Below are 12,500 nucleotides of genomic sequence, written 5' to 3' on the forward strand. Positions count from 1 at the left end.
TCGCTGGCGTTTCTAAAACGAGGGGAAGGGTAAGACCAAGGGTCAGGGTAAGGGTAAGGATACGAATACAAAAAGTATCCTAAACATGCATAAAAGCTAACCTTAGGCCTAATTAGGCCTAAACAAAAGTTTAAGGTTAGCTTTTATGCACTTTTCGGATACTTTCTTTATTCGTATCCTTAACCTTACCCTGACCCTTAGTCTTACCCTTACCCTCGTTTTAGCAACGCCGCAATTTCGCCGCCAGCGTAAGAAACGGACAACGCTAAATGAGGAAATTCAAGGAATATTCGTTCCCAAACACGTCCCGTTTTTTCTTGGAAAACCTGAAGAACTTATAAATACGGCCTTTAGAGAATCAAGGCATCACCTCTAAACAACAATAAAAAATCGCGCTTGACTTCGCGTGAAACCACACAATGCCGCCCATTTTCAATACTTTGACATTGACATTTTGACATGCCAAAGGTTATTTGCAAAGTGGGCGGAAGGAAGAGATGCTTATAGGCTCTCCCGGCTCGCGGGTGAGGCGAGAACACGAGGAATTAAGTATACGGGAGGAACCAACCAACAATTTTCCCCACCCCAGTCAAAAGCTAACCCATCGACACCCAAACACCCAGGTTGAAAAAACAATGAACAAAACCAAGGAACTTTAGCATTGACAGAATTAGCAAAGCAATCAACAGTAAATGGGCCCCAGATGGAATTAACCGTTTGGAAATAAGAATCTTTAACACCCCAGTCGCGAAAATCAACAATCTAGCTTAAATAATCCGCAACCTCATTATCTGAACGAGGTATCCACTCCATATCGATTGCTACATCGTGTTCCTTGGAAAGGGAAAAAAATTCCATTGCTAACTTATGTAAATGAATCTTGTTGCTTCCAGACTTAACAATAGTTGCAACACCCTTATTATCGGTGTACCATTTCACGCACTGTCCCTTGAGAAAATGAGTAAAACCCTGTAAAGCATGTCTGACACATAAGCTCTCTCCACGTTGAGCTTTGTTTCATCTCAATAGCATCCCAATTCTTGTGCGAGACTGGTTTATCGTTCATGGAGATGAAGGCAGCACAACCAACAGCACTAGCGTCGGAATAGACAATGCGAGAAGGCAAAACAGTCTTCCTCCATATTAATCTACAATTTAAACCCCGTAAATGCTCGCTCCAAAATTTAAGTTCCAGCAGGACGTCAGCGTCCAAAACAAGCTGCGCATCCCAACCCCCTCGGCATTCAATTAAGGGTGCAAGGACTTGGTCATAAGCTTACAAACATCACCCATGATAAAAAAATTGGATAAAATTCTCCCTGTAACACGAGAAAGATTCCTTACAGAAATGCTACAACAGGACATAATTTCAACAACCTCTTCGAGGATCCCTGAAATTTTCTCCGGTGGTATAAACATACGGTTGTTTTTGAAATCCCAAATGAATACCCAGCCAACAAATGACCTGAAGGGGAAACCACTGACACTTATCTTTGTTGGCAACAAAGCCAGACTTGAAAAGATCTGACCTGACAAGCAAAGAATCCCCTTGGCATTTGGAAAAATTTGTGGCCGCAGAAATACCATCGTCGAGATAAACAACAATTCTAATGGCCTTGGAACGCCAGTATTTAACTAAAGGTCTCATAACTTTGGAAAAAACATATGGTCCCACAGAGAGTCCAAACGGTAAAACTGTGAATTTGAAATATTTAGTGACGCCTTCCAACACCCACGAGAAACCCAAAAATTGTTGATCAGATTCAAATATCTCAATGTGATGATAGCCCGACTTAATATCAAACGAACAAGCCCATGCGCAAGGTGAGGCTACCAGGAACTCCAAAAAGGACTTAGCGGCCTCAAACGTAATCTTGGATTGCTTAACAAAAAAGTTAACGTGTCTTAGGTCCAATATGAGCCTTTTCTTCCCGTTAGGTTGAGTAGGAACAGAAAGTGGATTCACAACTACTGGCGGACAAGGGCACTGCTGCTGTTCGGTGATGGCGCCAAAACAAAATCGGCATTATGCAGTGCAGACGTATTATTCGGAAGAAAAACTGACGTAGGAGTATAGTAAAAGGGAATTTTATACCCTTCCCTAATAACGCTGAGAAAAAAAAGAGAAGCACCAATGCTTTCCCAAAACTGAACATTAGCTCTCAACCTTCCCTTCACGATAAATGATTCAGAGCCCTCAAAATAATCTACATAACTGCGTTCCAATAAGTCTGTTTCTTCAATTCCGACAAAACTACTAAAAGGATCTGCAACATTACGATACTCATCTGTTCCAAGTCTTTCTAGAGTTCCTTTATTTGTTAACGGTAGTGGTTGAGGTATCCGGCAAGGCCCTGTTGCCGCAGGCGCGGCTGTAGCTATGACAGAAAGGCGAATTTGCCCATTGCCCAAACTGCCCACAGGCGAAGCATTTGTCGGAAGGTTGTGGTGTTCGAGTACTCCGATACGGCCGAAAGGACTGTTGAGTAAATGGCTGGTGGCGAAAAGGCTGAGAAGTAGAGCTATTTGAAGAACCTCCGGCGCCCAGAGAGCCATCACGGTCCTGCTGAAATTTGCGGGTCTGACCAGAACTTCGAGACTGCTTACGCGGCGAATCTTGGAGAGCACCCTTCTATCGGCAGATCGCAGTTTCTTTTTGTCGTCCGAATCGTCAGCCAATTCGTCAGACTCATACTCTTCCACCGCCGCCCAACCAGCGGGACTCTTGTCTGCAAAACGTATAACTTTGTTTCGCTTGTTCAGTGACGCTTTGACGTTCTCAAGCTCCTTGTTAACACCTGACAAACCTCCCTCGTGGAGGTGATCGAAAGCAATGTTTCGAGTCTAACAAGCTCGAATTGAACTCAAACTGTAGCTTGTTACCTTTTAACTGGAAGCTACTGGAAGCCTACGCTTCAGTCTTCACTTGAACGTCATGATTTGAGAGTTAGTCGAAAGCTCCTTCTGCTCGAGAGCACGCTTAAAATCAGCAAATTTCTTATCCAACTTTGAATCAGGAGACGGGAAATTAATCCCACCGTATCCTCGCCTGAAAGGCCGCTCTCTTGACCGATCGCAGAACCAGCGATGTTCGATTGAGAAAAATCAGTGCCCGTTTCATCCATAATTTACAGAACGGTAGCGAGAGATGCCGTTAAGTGACCTTGAACCTGCAAAGAACACCTTATATACCTGACAACAAATAATCACGCACACCAACACATCGGTATGCAAAGCACTGAAGCAACGTGCATTCCTTAACGCGAGAAATACATTTCTCCATGCCATTGTGATTTAGCGGGCACGGGAAAACCGACTTGCCAGGTCTGCTCGCAGTCGCCATTCTCCAACCTACAAGATCTCAAGAACAAAAATTACCCATTGAACGGCCTCTTCCTTTGAGGATAAGTTTAATTTCATAAAAAAAAATAATAAAAAATAAATTAAAAAACAGGTTCATATTTAAAGAATCTTGTCAGTTTCTGCCAATCGTCGCGTAAAACTAGCGTGACTATCACGTGTCAATTGACGCGAGAGTCAATTAGCAGTTGGCGGGGACAAAGTAACCTCAAAATAATCGATATATTTTTGGAGCGTTCCCGCGAAAACCCAGACTAATTTTCAGATAATGTTCAAATATTATATCTCTGTGGGTGGTAACTGGGATTTGGGGTCATTTGGAGAATTTCCTCATGTAGAAAATTCGATTTTGGTTTTAGCAATAAATTGTTATATTTATAAGCATTATGTAAATTATATATCGTTCGCGGATTTTTTCCTCTTAATCAAAAATCTTTCCGTTTTTAAATTGTTGTCTTAAATTGCCAATATATTCGCTCATGCGTTGATGAAAGTCAGCTCAACTATGTGACTGGACTGTTTTCCTGTGTTCGGCGGCTAATTTTAGGCCCGCAGACTGTTGAAATCGAAAATCTCAAATAATTCCCAAACGTGGTCGCATTTTGAAATTCTAACACCAGCTGTGTTATAAACTGATTAAAACCTTATTATAAACTGAAAATGAGGGTAGGTTAGGTTTTGAGCTGTGGCTGCGGTTTGCTCGATTTTCCTGTGCAGTCGGCTCTTTACACCTCATCGATGTAGAAATGTTGCCATCAACTGCGTCCAATTTACCTTGTACTTTGCATTTTACCTTGCTTTGCCGAATTCGTATTCAGCCGGTGGGCCTAAGCGTAAATATCGGTTGTTTTTTTATCATCTTTATTTAGTCAAGCAGGTCAGGTAAAAAGGGTAATTATATAGCCGATGTGGACGTAATATTTGACATAAAGCAACTTAAAACTAGTATGGTAAAGGTAAAGTCACTGCTTACGAGCCTAGAAGGCTCATCACGCCGGCCCTTATCTCCGGTTTCCTTAGCATGAAGCGACTAGGAGTATTTATACTCCTCCTTGGCTGGGATGCTAGTCCATCGCAGGGTTACCCCCAGCATTTCGCCGGTACGCATTTATACACCTGGGTGGAGAGAAGCACCGTGAGAGGAAAGTGTCTTGCCTAAGAACACAACACAATGTCCCTGCCAGGCCCCGAACCCGGACCACTCGATCCGATGTCGAGCGCACTAACCATTAGGCCACCGCGCCTCCCTTAAAATTAGTACTTACAGCTAATGCAAAAGCATGTATATTACAACTACAAAAATAGAAAATATATTACAAGAGAGAATTTGATTGACAAGATTAATAATAAATATAACTTAAATCTTCATTGCAACTTGGAGAACTACCATTTTAATATGAACTGTAAATTTCTTAAGATAAAATTTTAAAAGAGGATGGGCCTAGAACAGATCTTGATTTTGGTGATAGATTATTCCAAGCAATTGCAGACCTAAATGAAAAGGTACTACGGCCAATTTCAGATCGAGGCCTGTTTACAAAAACATGTAAACATTTCCTAAAATTGTATTGGGCAGAAGCCCTAACAACTAACGAACTAACGAAAGCCTTGTGGGTAGACGTTAAGAGACGAAAGGTATAAAAATAATTAAGTGATGGCCACTTTGCAATTGAGAGAACGTCATCGTCTTTAAAATTTCTTGGTAGTTAGTGAATTAATCGAGCTGTTTTAGTATACGTATGGATAGCTTCAAGGTCCTTAAAGTGAGAACCAAATTTAAACAAGAACACCATTAAGCCGCCACACTTGGCAGAACAGTTAGTAAATAAATCGATTCCGGAGAAAAACTTTGCAGGTAACTAATACGTCTTAAATTTCGATTTTAGCATTAATTAAAGAACGAGGTAACTGATTTAATATGTTTAGCCCAAGACGATTTGCCATCAGTGGTGACACCAAAGCAAACAGATGAGGAGTTATAATTAATTATTTTGTTACCCCACCATAGTGGCCTCAGAGGGCCGATAAAAGGACCAGTGCTCATGATTAATGCCTCCGATTTATCCTCATGAACAATTAACCTATTTTTTAAACAGCAAATTTGAACTGGTCCACTGAGCCTCTTGCATAGTACACACAGCTTCGTCTACGGTATTTCCAATAACATATATAGTTGTGTCGTCTGCATGCATGAACACTTCTCCTTTGTTATAACAGAATCTGGCAGGTCATTTACGTAAGTCACAAATAACCTAGGACCCAAAAGAGAGCTTTGAGGGACTCCAGTTTTAACAGGTTGTATAAGTAAGAACAAGGCTTATTTATTCTAGTCATCTGCATTCGATTTGAGAGATAATCCTTAACCCACTTCCATAAGTCACCTGAAATACCAGCAGAACTTACCATATTACAAAGAATACAATGATCCACACAGTCAAATGCCTTACGGAAGTCCATAAATATTATCCCGACCTTATGACACTCTCTAGGGCCTTTTTCCAAGTATCAGTGAGAAGTAAAACGGGCTGCTCAGTTGAATGATTTTTTCTAAACCCCCACTGCTTTTTATTTAATGTAATATGCTCATAGAATGAGTTACATACAACTTTCTTTAAGAGTTTCCTGGAATACTCAGCAGTGATATGGGTCTATAGTTATTGAGTTTTTGACTTGCTGGGGAAAGCGGCAGTCGTTTAAACTTAAAAGAAAAATCAAATAAACTCTGTATAACTAAATTTTGGGCGAATTTAAGGTCTTTTGACGAGATGTCTCCTAGGCCTGTAGATTTTGTAGGGTTGAGAGATTTATGTGTAATGTCCTTAATTAGAACCCAAGCCAGAGAGAAGGTAGCAATAGTAGGACTGTCGCACTATTCGCTTTTTGGGAGACGCGGAGGCCTCATGATTAGTGTGCTCGACTCCAGAGCGAGTGGTCTGGGTTCGGGCCCTGGCCAGGGACATTGTGTTGTGGTAATTAATGGGCAAGACACTTTACTCTCACGGTGCTGCTCTCCAACGAGGTGTATAAATGGGTACCGGCGAATTTAACGCGGACGGTAACCCTGCGATGGACTACCATCCCATCCAGGGGGAAGTAGAAATACTGCTAGTCGCTTCATGCTATAGCTACGGAAACCGGGGATAGGCTCCGGCGTGTTGGGCTACTGGCTCGTAAGCAGACTTACTTATTTACCTCTTGGATAAGACCAGTATCTCTAACTTTATTTAATAGACAGTTTGTAAAGTTACAGAAGTCCTTCACTGACTATGAATTCTCAATTTGATTAATCCAATTATAATCAGCCTCTGAGTTCCTCGACATTTTTTATTTACCTGGTATTTTTTCAGTTTGTAACAATTCCAAAGTCCCAGATTCTCTGGGTTGGCTTGAGCTAATTTCAAGGACTTAATACCCAGTGATTTATGACCTTTTGTAATCTCCGTATTAATCCAGGGGAGAGAATTTCCTCTGATGTTCACTTTCCGCCTTCTAATGTGGGATTGTAGGATATCCTTGAACATTGATTCCCATATAAGAGCAAGAACCCATTAGTACAATTAAATGATAATGATTAAAACAAATTGGTTCTGCCTTCGGACACTTTTTGTTAATTTAAATTTAACTGAAATTTTCATATTCAATAGTGTGCCAGCTTTCACATCAAATTCTCAGGGAGCTGGATGGAGGAGTAAGTGGCATCATACAGTCACTTTTTCTTCTACCTAGTCAAACAGAACAGTGTGCATGTCATCTGTTCTCCTCAATCAAATTCTCTGAAACTTTGAGTAATGGCAGGCTGTAAAGTTAAATAAAATTATTCAAATCAAAATAGACATTCCTTTGCTGGCAATAAAAGATGAAAATGCTCGTTGGTTCAAATTAAAACAAAAAAAAACAAAAAAAAAAACAAAAGCTATTTAAACACGGTAGGGATTATAGAGGTTATGAATTCAGTATTATGGAAAGAGTATCATCAGACAATGTTACTGAATTAAGGAAGCTCATTCCGGTATCCAGGTTTAGTGTAACAATGTGCCTGCATACTGGTGTATGATGTAGCAGCTAAAGAAAACTTTTTTTGAGAATAGTAGCGGAACAACAATGAAAAATGTTTGTTCTTGGGCCATCGTAGTTTGATCAAAAATAAGACAAAAACAGCAGTGATAAACATAATGAACTTGTTCATTTTAATTATGACTTGACGTTCGTATGTGCTCTACATACATTTTCAAAAGTAACCGTTGAAATTTAAAACAGCTATTTATATCTAACAAAGCGGATTTGGGGACTAGAACCTAGATTAAGCAAATACAATATGTTTATCACTGCTGTTTGTGTCTTATTTTTGAACAATGAAAAAGCTGTTTTATTGATTCCCAGCTGCAGGTCTGTGGCCATTAGATTTTAAAGTGCTACAAACCAGAAAATGATATTGGATTGGACATTTGCAATGGAGCTTTTCTCCTTTTTTTATGAAAGTTCGGAGAGCTCTTACTGTACATAGAGTAAGTTGATATAGGCATGATACATCAAAAAGTAAAGGGGAATGATTTGGTCCGGGCGCTTTGTTTATCATTTCAAAGTTTCTTCTCTGAGAGGATTTTTTAAATGTGTATGATTAGGATTAATAAAATTGACATGGAAGGCATAGGAGTTTCATCGGAACGAATGGAGAAACCGAAAGCAAAACAAAATGTATAACATTCAAATGCCCACTTAAACTCCATCAGAGCTCCCGGACCGTTTGTAATCATATACTTGGGTTTCCTGGATTAAAGCCTAAGATGAGCTAAAGCCGTCTTTTCACCATTCACAAACATTTGCAAGTTGTTTTGGGAAAATTAAAGGTGAAATTTAAGGTAATCCTAAGACTTTAAGATACAATTAAAGTTTAATTAAAAGTAGCCTCAAGCAGATTTAGGTGAGAAGGTGACTTTAAGGTAATCCTAAGTATTTAAGTAAAACTAAAGTTTAAGTAAAGGTCGCTTTAAGCAGATTTAATTGACAATGCTGAAGTCTATTAAATGAACCTTTAGTCATCTTTAATTGCCACTGACATTTGTGCTGAAATGGTTCATAAAGAAACAATAATCAATCCACTAAACTACACTTAAAGGTTCATTTCAGGTCCTTCATGTGAAAATTAAAGATCAGCTAAATACATCAATAGTTAACCTTTACGTTGACTTTAGGATCGATTAATTTTGTTATTTCATCCGGCCCTGTGACGCTATCATCAATATCAGTCCTCTAAAGAGCTCATACTATGACAGAGAGCTCTCCTAAGGTCTTCATTTAACTTTTCCACGTCAATGGATTTGTACTCCTTGAATGGAAATAATCTTTGGCTTTAATTTACTCTTAATAAAAGGGAAAACAGCATGGATAAGAAGGTGGTCAGAAATACCCAAGGCAATTGAGCCTACTATATTTGATGTTAAGTTAGGTCTAGCAATAATCAGATCAATAAGAGAGATGGAGTTAGCAGTTATTCTTGTTGGTTGTTTAATTATGTTTGAATAACCAAAGCAATGTTTGTTTTTTAAGTCTTTTACTATCCTGAGATAGCTTCTGGGCCTGATCTTGTCCATGTTAGACCGTCATGTTGCAGTTGAAGTCCCCCATCAAGACCACATTTTTCCTTTTCAACCAGATCTTATTTAGGAGGCCATGCAGAGAATTAAAGAAGGATTGGCATTTAGGTGATCGATAAAAGCAGTCAATTAAAGTTGATTGTGAACGAATTGTAAAGTTGATTCAGACTGCTTCGAGATCTGGGGTCTCCCATTTGATATCCTGATGAACCTTGAATCCTCTTTTTAAATAGAGTAAGACCCCTCCATCGTGATTATATGTTTTATCCCTTCTTATGGCACTCCAAGAACATCAAAGTTGACTTCCTTGTGTAAAAAGTGAATTTCAGTTAGCTTGTAAAGAAGACCATCCACATTAACATGGCCACTGTTCAAATTTTTATGGCTCAGAGTAGATCGCAGGTCATCGTAGATATTAATGTCAAAATCCAAATCAAACTGATCACGTGGGCTTGTAATATGAACACGAATCCGTAGAATTCAAAAGAAAATCACATCCAAAACACGTCCAACATTCATCTGAGGAAGCAAGTGCATAATATGTTCTATTCTCCGTTCCAATACAACGAATGCGGTACCAACAGCCGCATACTTCACACAAAATACTCTTTTGATTTCTCCTCACTGGTTTCTCACAGCTGTTACAAGGAAACTTGTACCTCGGTCTCTGCCTGCTTGAACTGACCCCATTTGAAGAGTCTCTAACACTGAGACCAGGGTTAGGATGAACATCACCTGCAAGGGAAAGACTAGATAAACGTAGGCTGGAAACTGCACCCGCGGGTTAGTACCTCACGCTTAAGCGAAAGTAAGCTTTTCTACGTGGACGTGACAACTTCGTGTATATCCAAAATGGTGGACATGATGAGCAACACTCGGTACAAAAATATAAAAAAAAGTTAGGAGTGAAGGTACCGGTTTGGAGGTTACAAAAAGATGCATTCAGAAACCTCTCATAGTTGATGACTGGCACATTTGTTTTTAGTTGAGGCAAAAATGCAGGGAGAAATGCTATTATGTACAACGAGCGATAAAACCTAAGTCCAGCCGCCATGCTGACCGCTGACGTGAACGGAGGGTTTTCGATTTCGCTCTTCAGATGCAATTTTACGGTCGATTGAAAAGCAAAAACACAAAAATGTCAATGAAACTCTTTATTATTCACTTTAATCGTAAAAAGGGTTACCACAAATGGTCAGAGAGGTCTAGGTTCCTCAAGAAACTGTGGTGCTGTGTCGGTCGTGCAACATACGGTTTATACATTGACTGAGTTGATATGGTAAATTAATCACCGCAAAAGAATATCGCAAGGTGACTTTTCGAGCGTTTTTCTTCCGGTACTCTTGTTTCTCCCTCTCCTTAAAAACAATATTTGATTTAATCTGAGTTAATTTGTTAATTTGTAATGTCCCCAATTATTGCTCCATGCAGCGCTAGAAAACTTGACAATTAATAAAGTTCCTTTCCTTTCGTAACTGACGAGCAGTTGCCCTTCCGACAATGACAAAGCGCGGAGGTCAATGATACATTTATCAACTCATTTCTGTGTTATCACGATATTAACCTAAATACAATGACAATATTCGCATTTATAATAATATTAGTTTTGTTTCTTTTATGAGAAACCTTGACAAGTCGTTCGATCATCAAATCTAGCAATCTATCTTGTGATCTAGCAATCTATCTTGTGACTGTCTTACAAGCATTTATCAGCGACATTTACAACTGACTTAATTATTCATGCAAACTAATTGGCTTCCTTCTGAGACGACTACGAACGGATGTTCTTTTGACAGTTCGCATTTAGCCAAAGATATTGTTCATAGGTCACTTGTTTTCCTATAAACTAGTTTCTAGTTGGTTATCATTACGTCCTCTTGTTGTATCTGTAATCGCCATCGACGACTGAGTTTTAAGAGAAATGGGCCTTACCCGCCTTGCGCATGCTCGACACATTAAGATACTTTTAAAAGACTTTCGGAAGTGTTGAAGCTTCCAAGCATAGACAAAGGGATTCACTCCCGAATTTGCCATTACCAACACAAACTGAAAATCTCTCACCCAGTGAATGAACTCGCAATTGCAATCGGTACAGAAGTTTATGATATAAATGCAAACACAGGACGGCAGATAACAAGCTAAGAATAGCACTATTACAATAACGAGCGTCTTTGTTATTTTCTTTTCCCACTCCATCGCGCGTTTCTTCGCCAGGCTCTCCTCGGAGCTGTCGTGCAAATCATCCCATAGTTTGACTTGAAATCGCAAATACTTGAAAATTTTTGCGTTTGTGAACATCAACACCACAAAGGTTGTACCTACAGCTGTGGTGGCGAATATAAATCGATATCGGTTGTATCCAACAACGAAGTAAAGCATGCATAGCAAAATCGATACAATCCACACAACCATCGATACTAGCAATGCGCGGGTTGGGTTTAGCTTGGTTCTGTAGATGAGAGGGTATGTAATTGCTACATAACGATCCAGTGCTAAAGCTGTTAAGCTGAGAAGCGAAGCGGTGCAAGGAATGAAGAAAGTCATACTCATCGAGTCTTTAAAGCGATCGTTTGCCATTCCGAGTCCTTCCCTGATGTGAAAGCCAGTGGCCAGAGGAGCAGTAACTACACCAACAAGAAGATCAGCAAAACACAGATTGGCTACGAAATAGTTAAACGGCGATCTCAAGTCTTTGTTGGGATTTAGGCAAACTGCAAGAATCACCAGGATGTTTCCAACTGTCGCCACAGCAGTAATCAAAACCGTGCAGGAGGTTGTTGCGAAGGATAGAAACGTGGGGGCTGGCATGTTATTACACGGATATTTGCCTAGAAGAGACATTTTCCCTGTAAATATTAAATGCACCGAAATGTTCCATCAATTAAAAAGCATGAATAATTTCGAGAACTTGCGGACTTCAAGCGAAGTTTGTCCGTGTTTTACATTCTTATGTATAATGTTCTGCTGTTTATACATCTGGCATAGTTGAATTCCTAATATTGTACGATGTCTCAGGTAAGTCTGTACCGAATAACATTAATGAACGTTGCACGAAAGCTACTGAAATGGACAATAACGAGACCGTTCACTTATTCAGCTGCTAAACTTTATAATAGCTTTGATGTCACTATTAAATGCTTTCTATCGGTTAGATTTTTCCAAACCAATCATGGGTCAGATGCGTCTAGACTTAAGTATTAATTGTTAAATATAGTTATAATTAAGTACCATTGTTGCTATTATTATCATCGTTCTATTTGTGTCATATATTGGCACGAAATTGCAGAGCTATATATAAGGCTTTCTACGCCAATTAATATAATATTTCAATTATTAGTATTATTATTATTATTATTATTATTATTATTATTATTATTATTATCTTATCGGATTTTTACTTTAATGCACAGTTTCATTGCAAATAAGTGTCAGCTTTATGAATTCTGTGCTAGATAAAATAAGCACTATCTATCCATGCCATCCAGTCCATCAATCTAACCCATCCTTGACTTCAACGGGGCCGGGTTTGAACCCTTGACCTCGCGA

General features: G+C 39.4%; 1 protein-coding gene across 1 annotated transcript in view; it reads right to left on the bottom strand.

The window, feature by feature from the left end:
- Nucleotides 1–10,093: 10,093 nt before the first annotated feature.
- The window catches only part of LOC138051760 (adenosine receptor A2a-like), a 3,179-nt gene continuing 772 nt past the window's right edge, over nucleotides 10,094–12,500 (bottom strand). Inside the window, exon 1 of the mRNA XM_068898012.1 lies at nucleotides 10,094–12,500. This exon is cut by the window's right edge and continues 772 nt beyond it. Coding sequence (XP_068754113.1) covers nucleotides 10,794–11,795 — 1,002 coding nt within the window. The 5' untranslated portion in view covers nucleotides 11,796–12,500 and the 3' untranslated portion in view covers nucleotides 10,094–10,793.

The sequence above is a fragment of the Montipora capricornis genome, chromosome 6 (assembly GCF_036669925.1).
Source record: "Montipora capricornis isolate CH-2021 chromosome 6, ASM3666992v2, whole genome shotgun sequence".
In the NCBI taxonomy this organism is placed as follows: Eukaryota; Metazoa; Cnidaria; class Anthozoa; order Scleractinia; family Acroporidae; genus Montipora; species Montipora capricornis.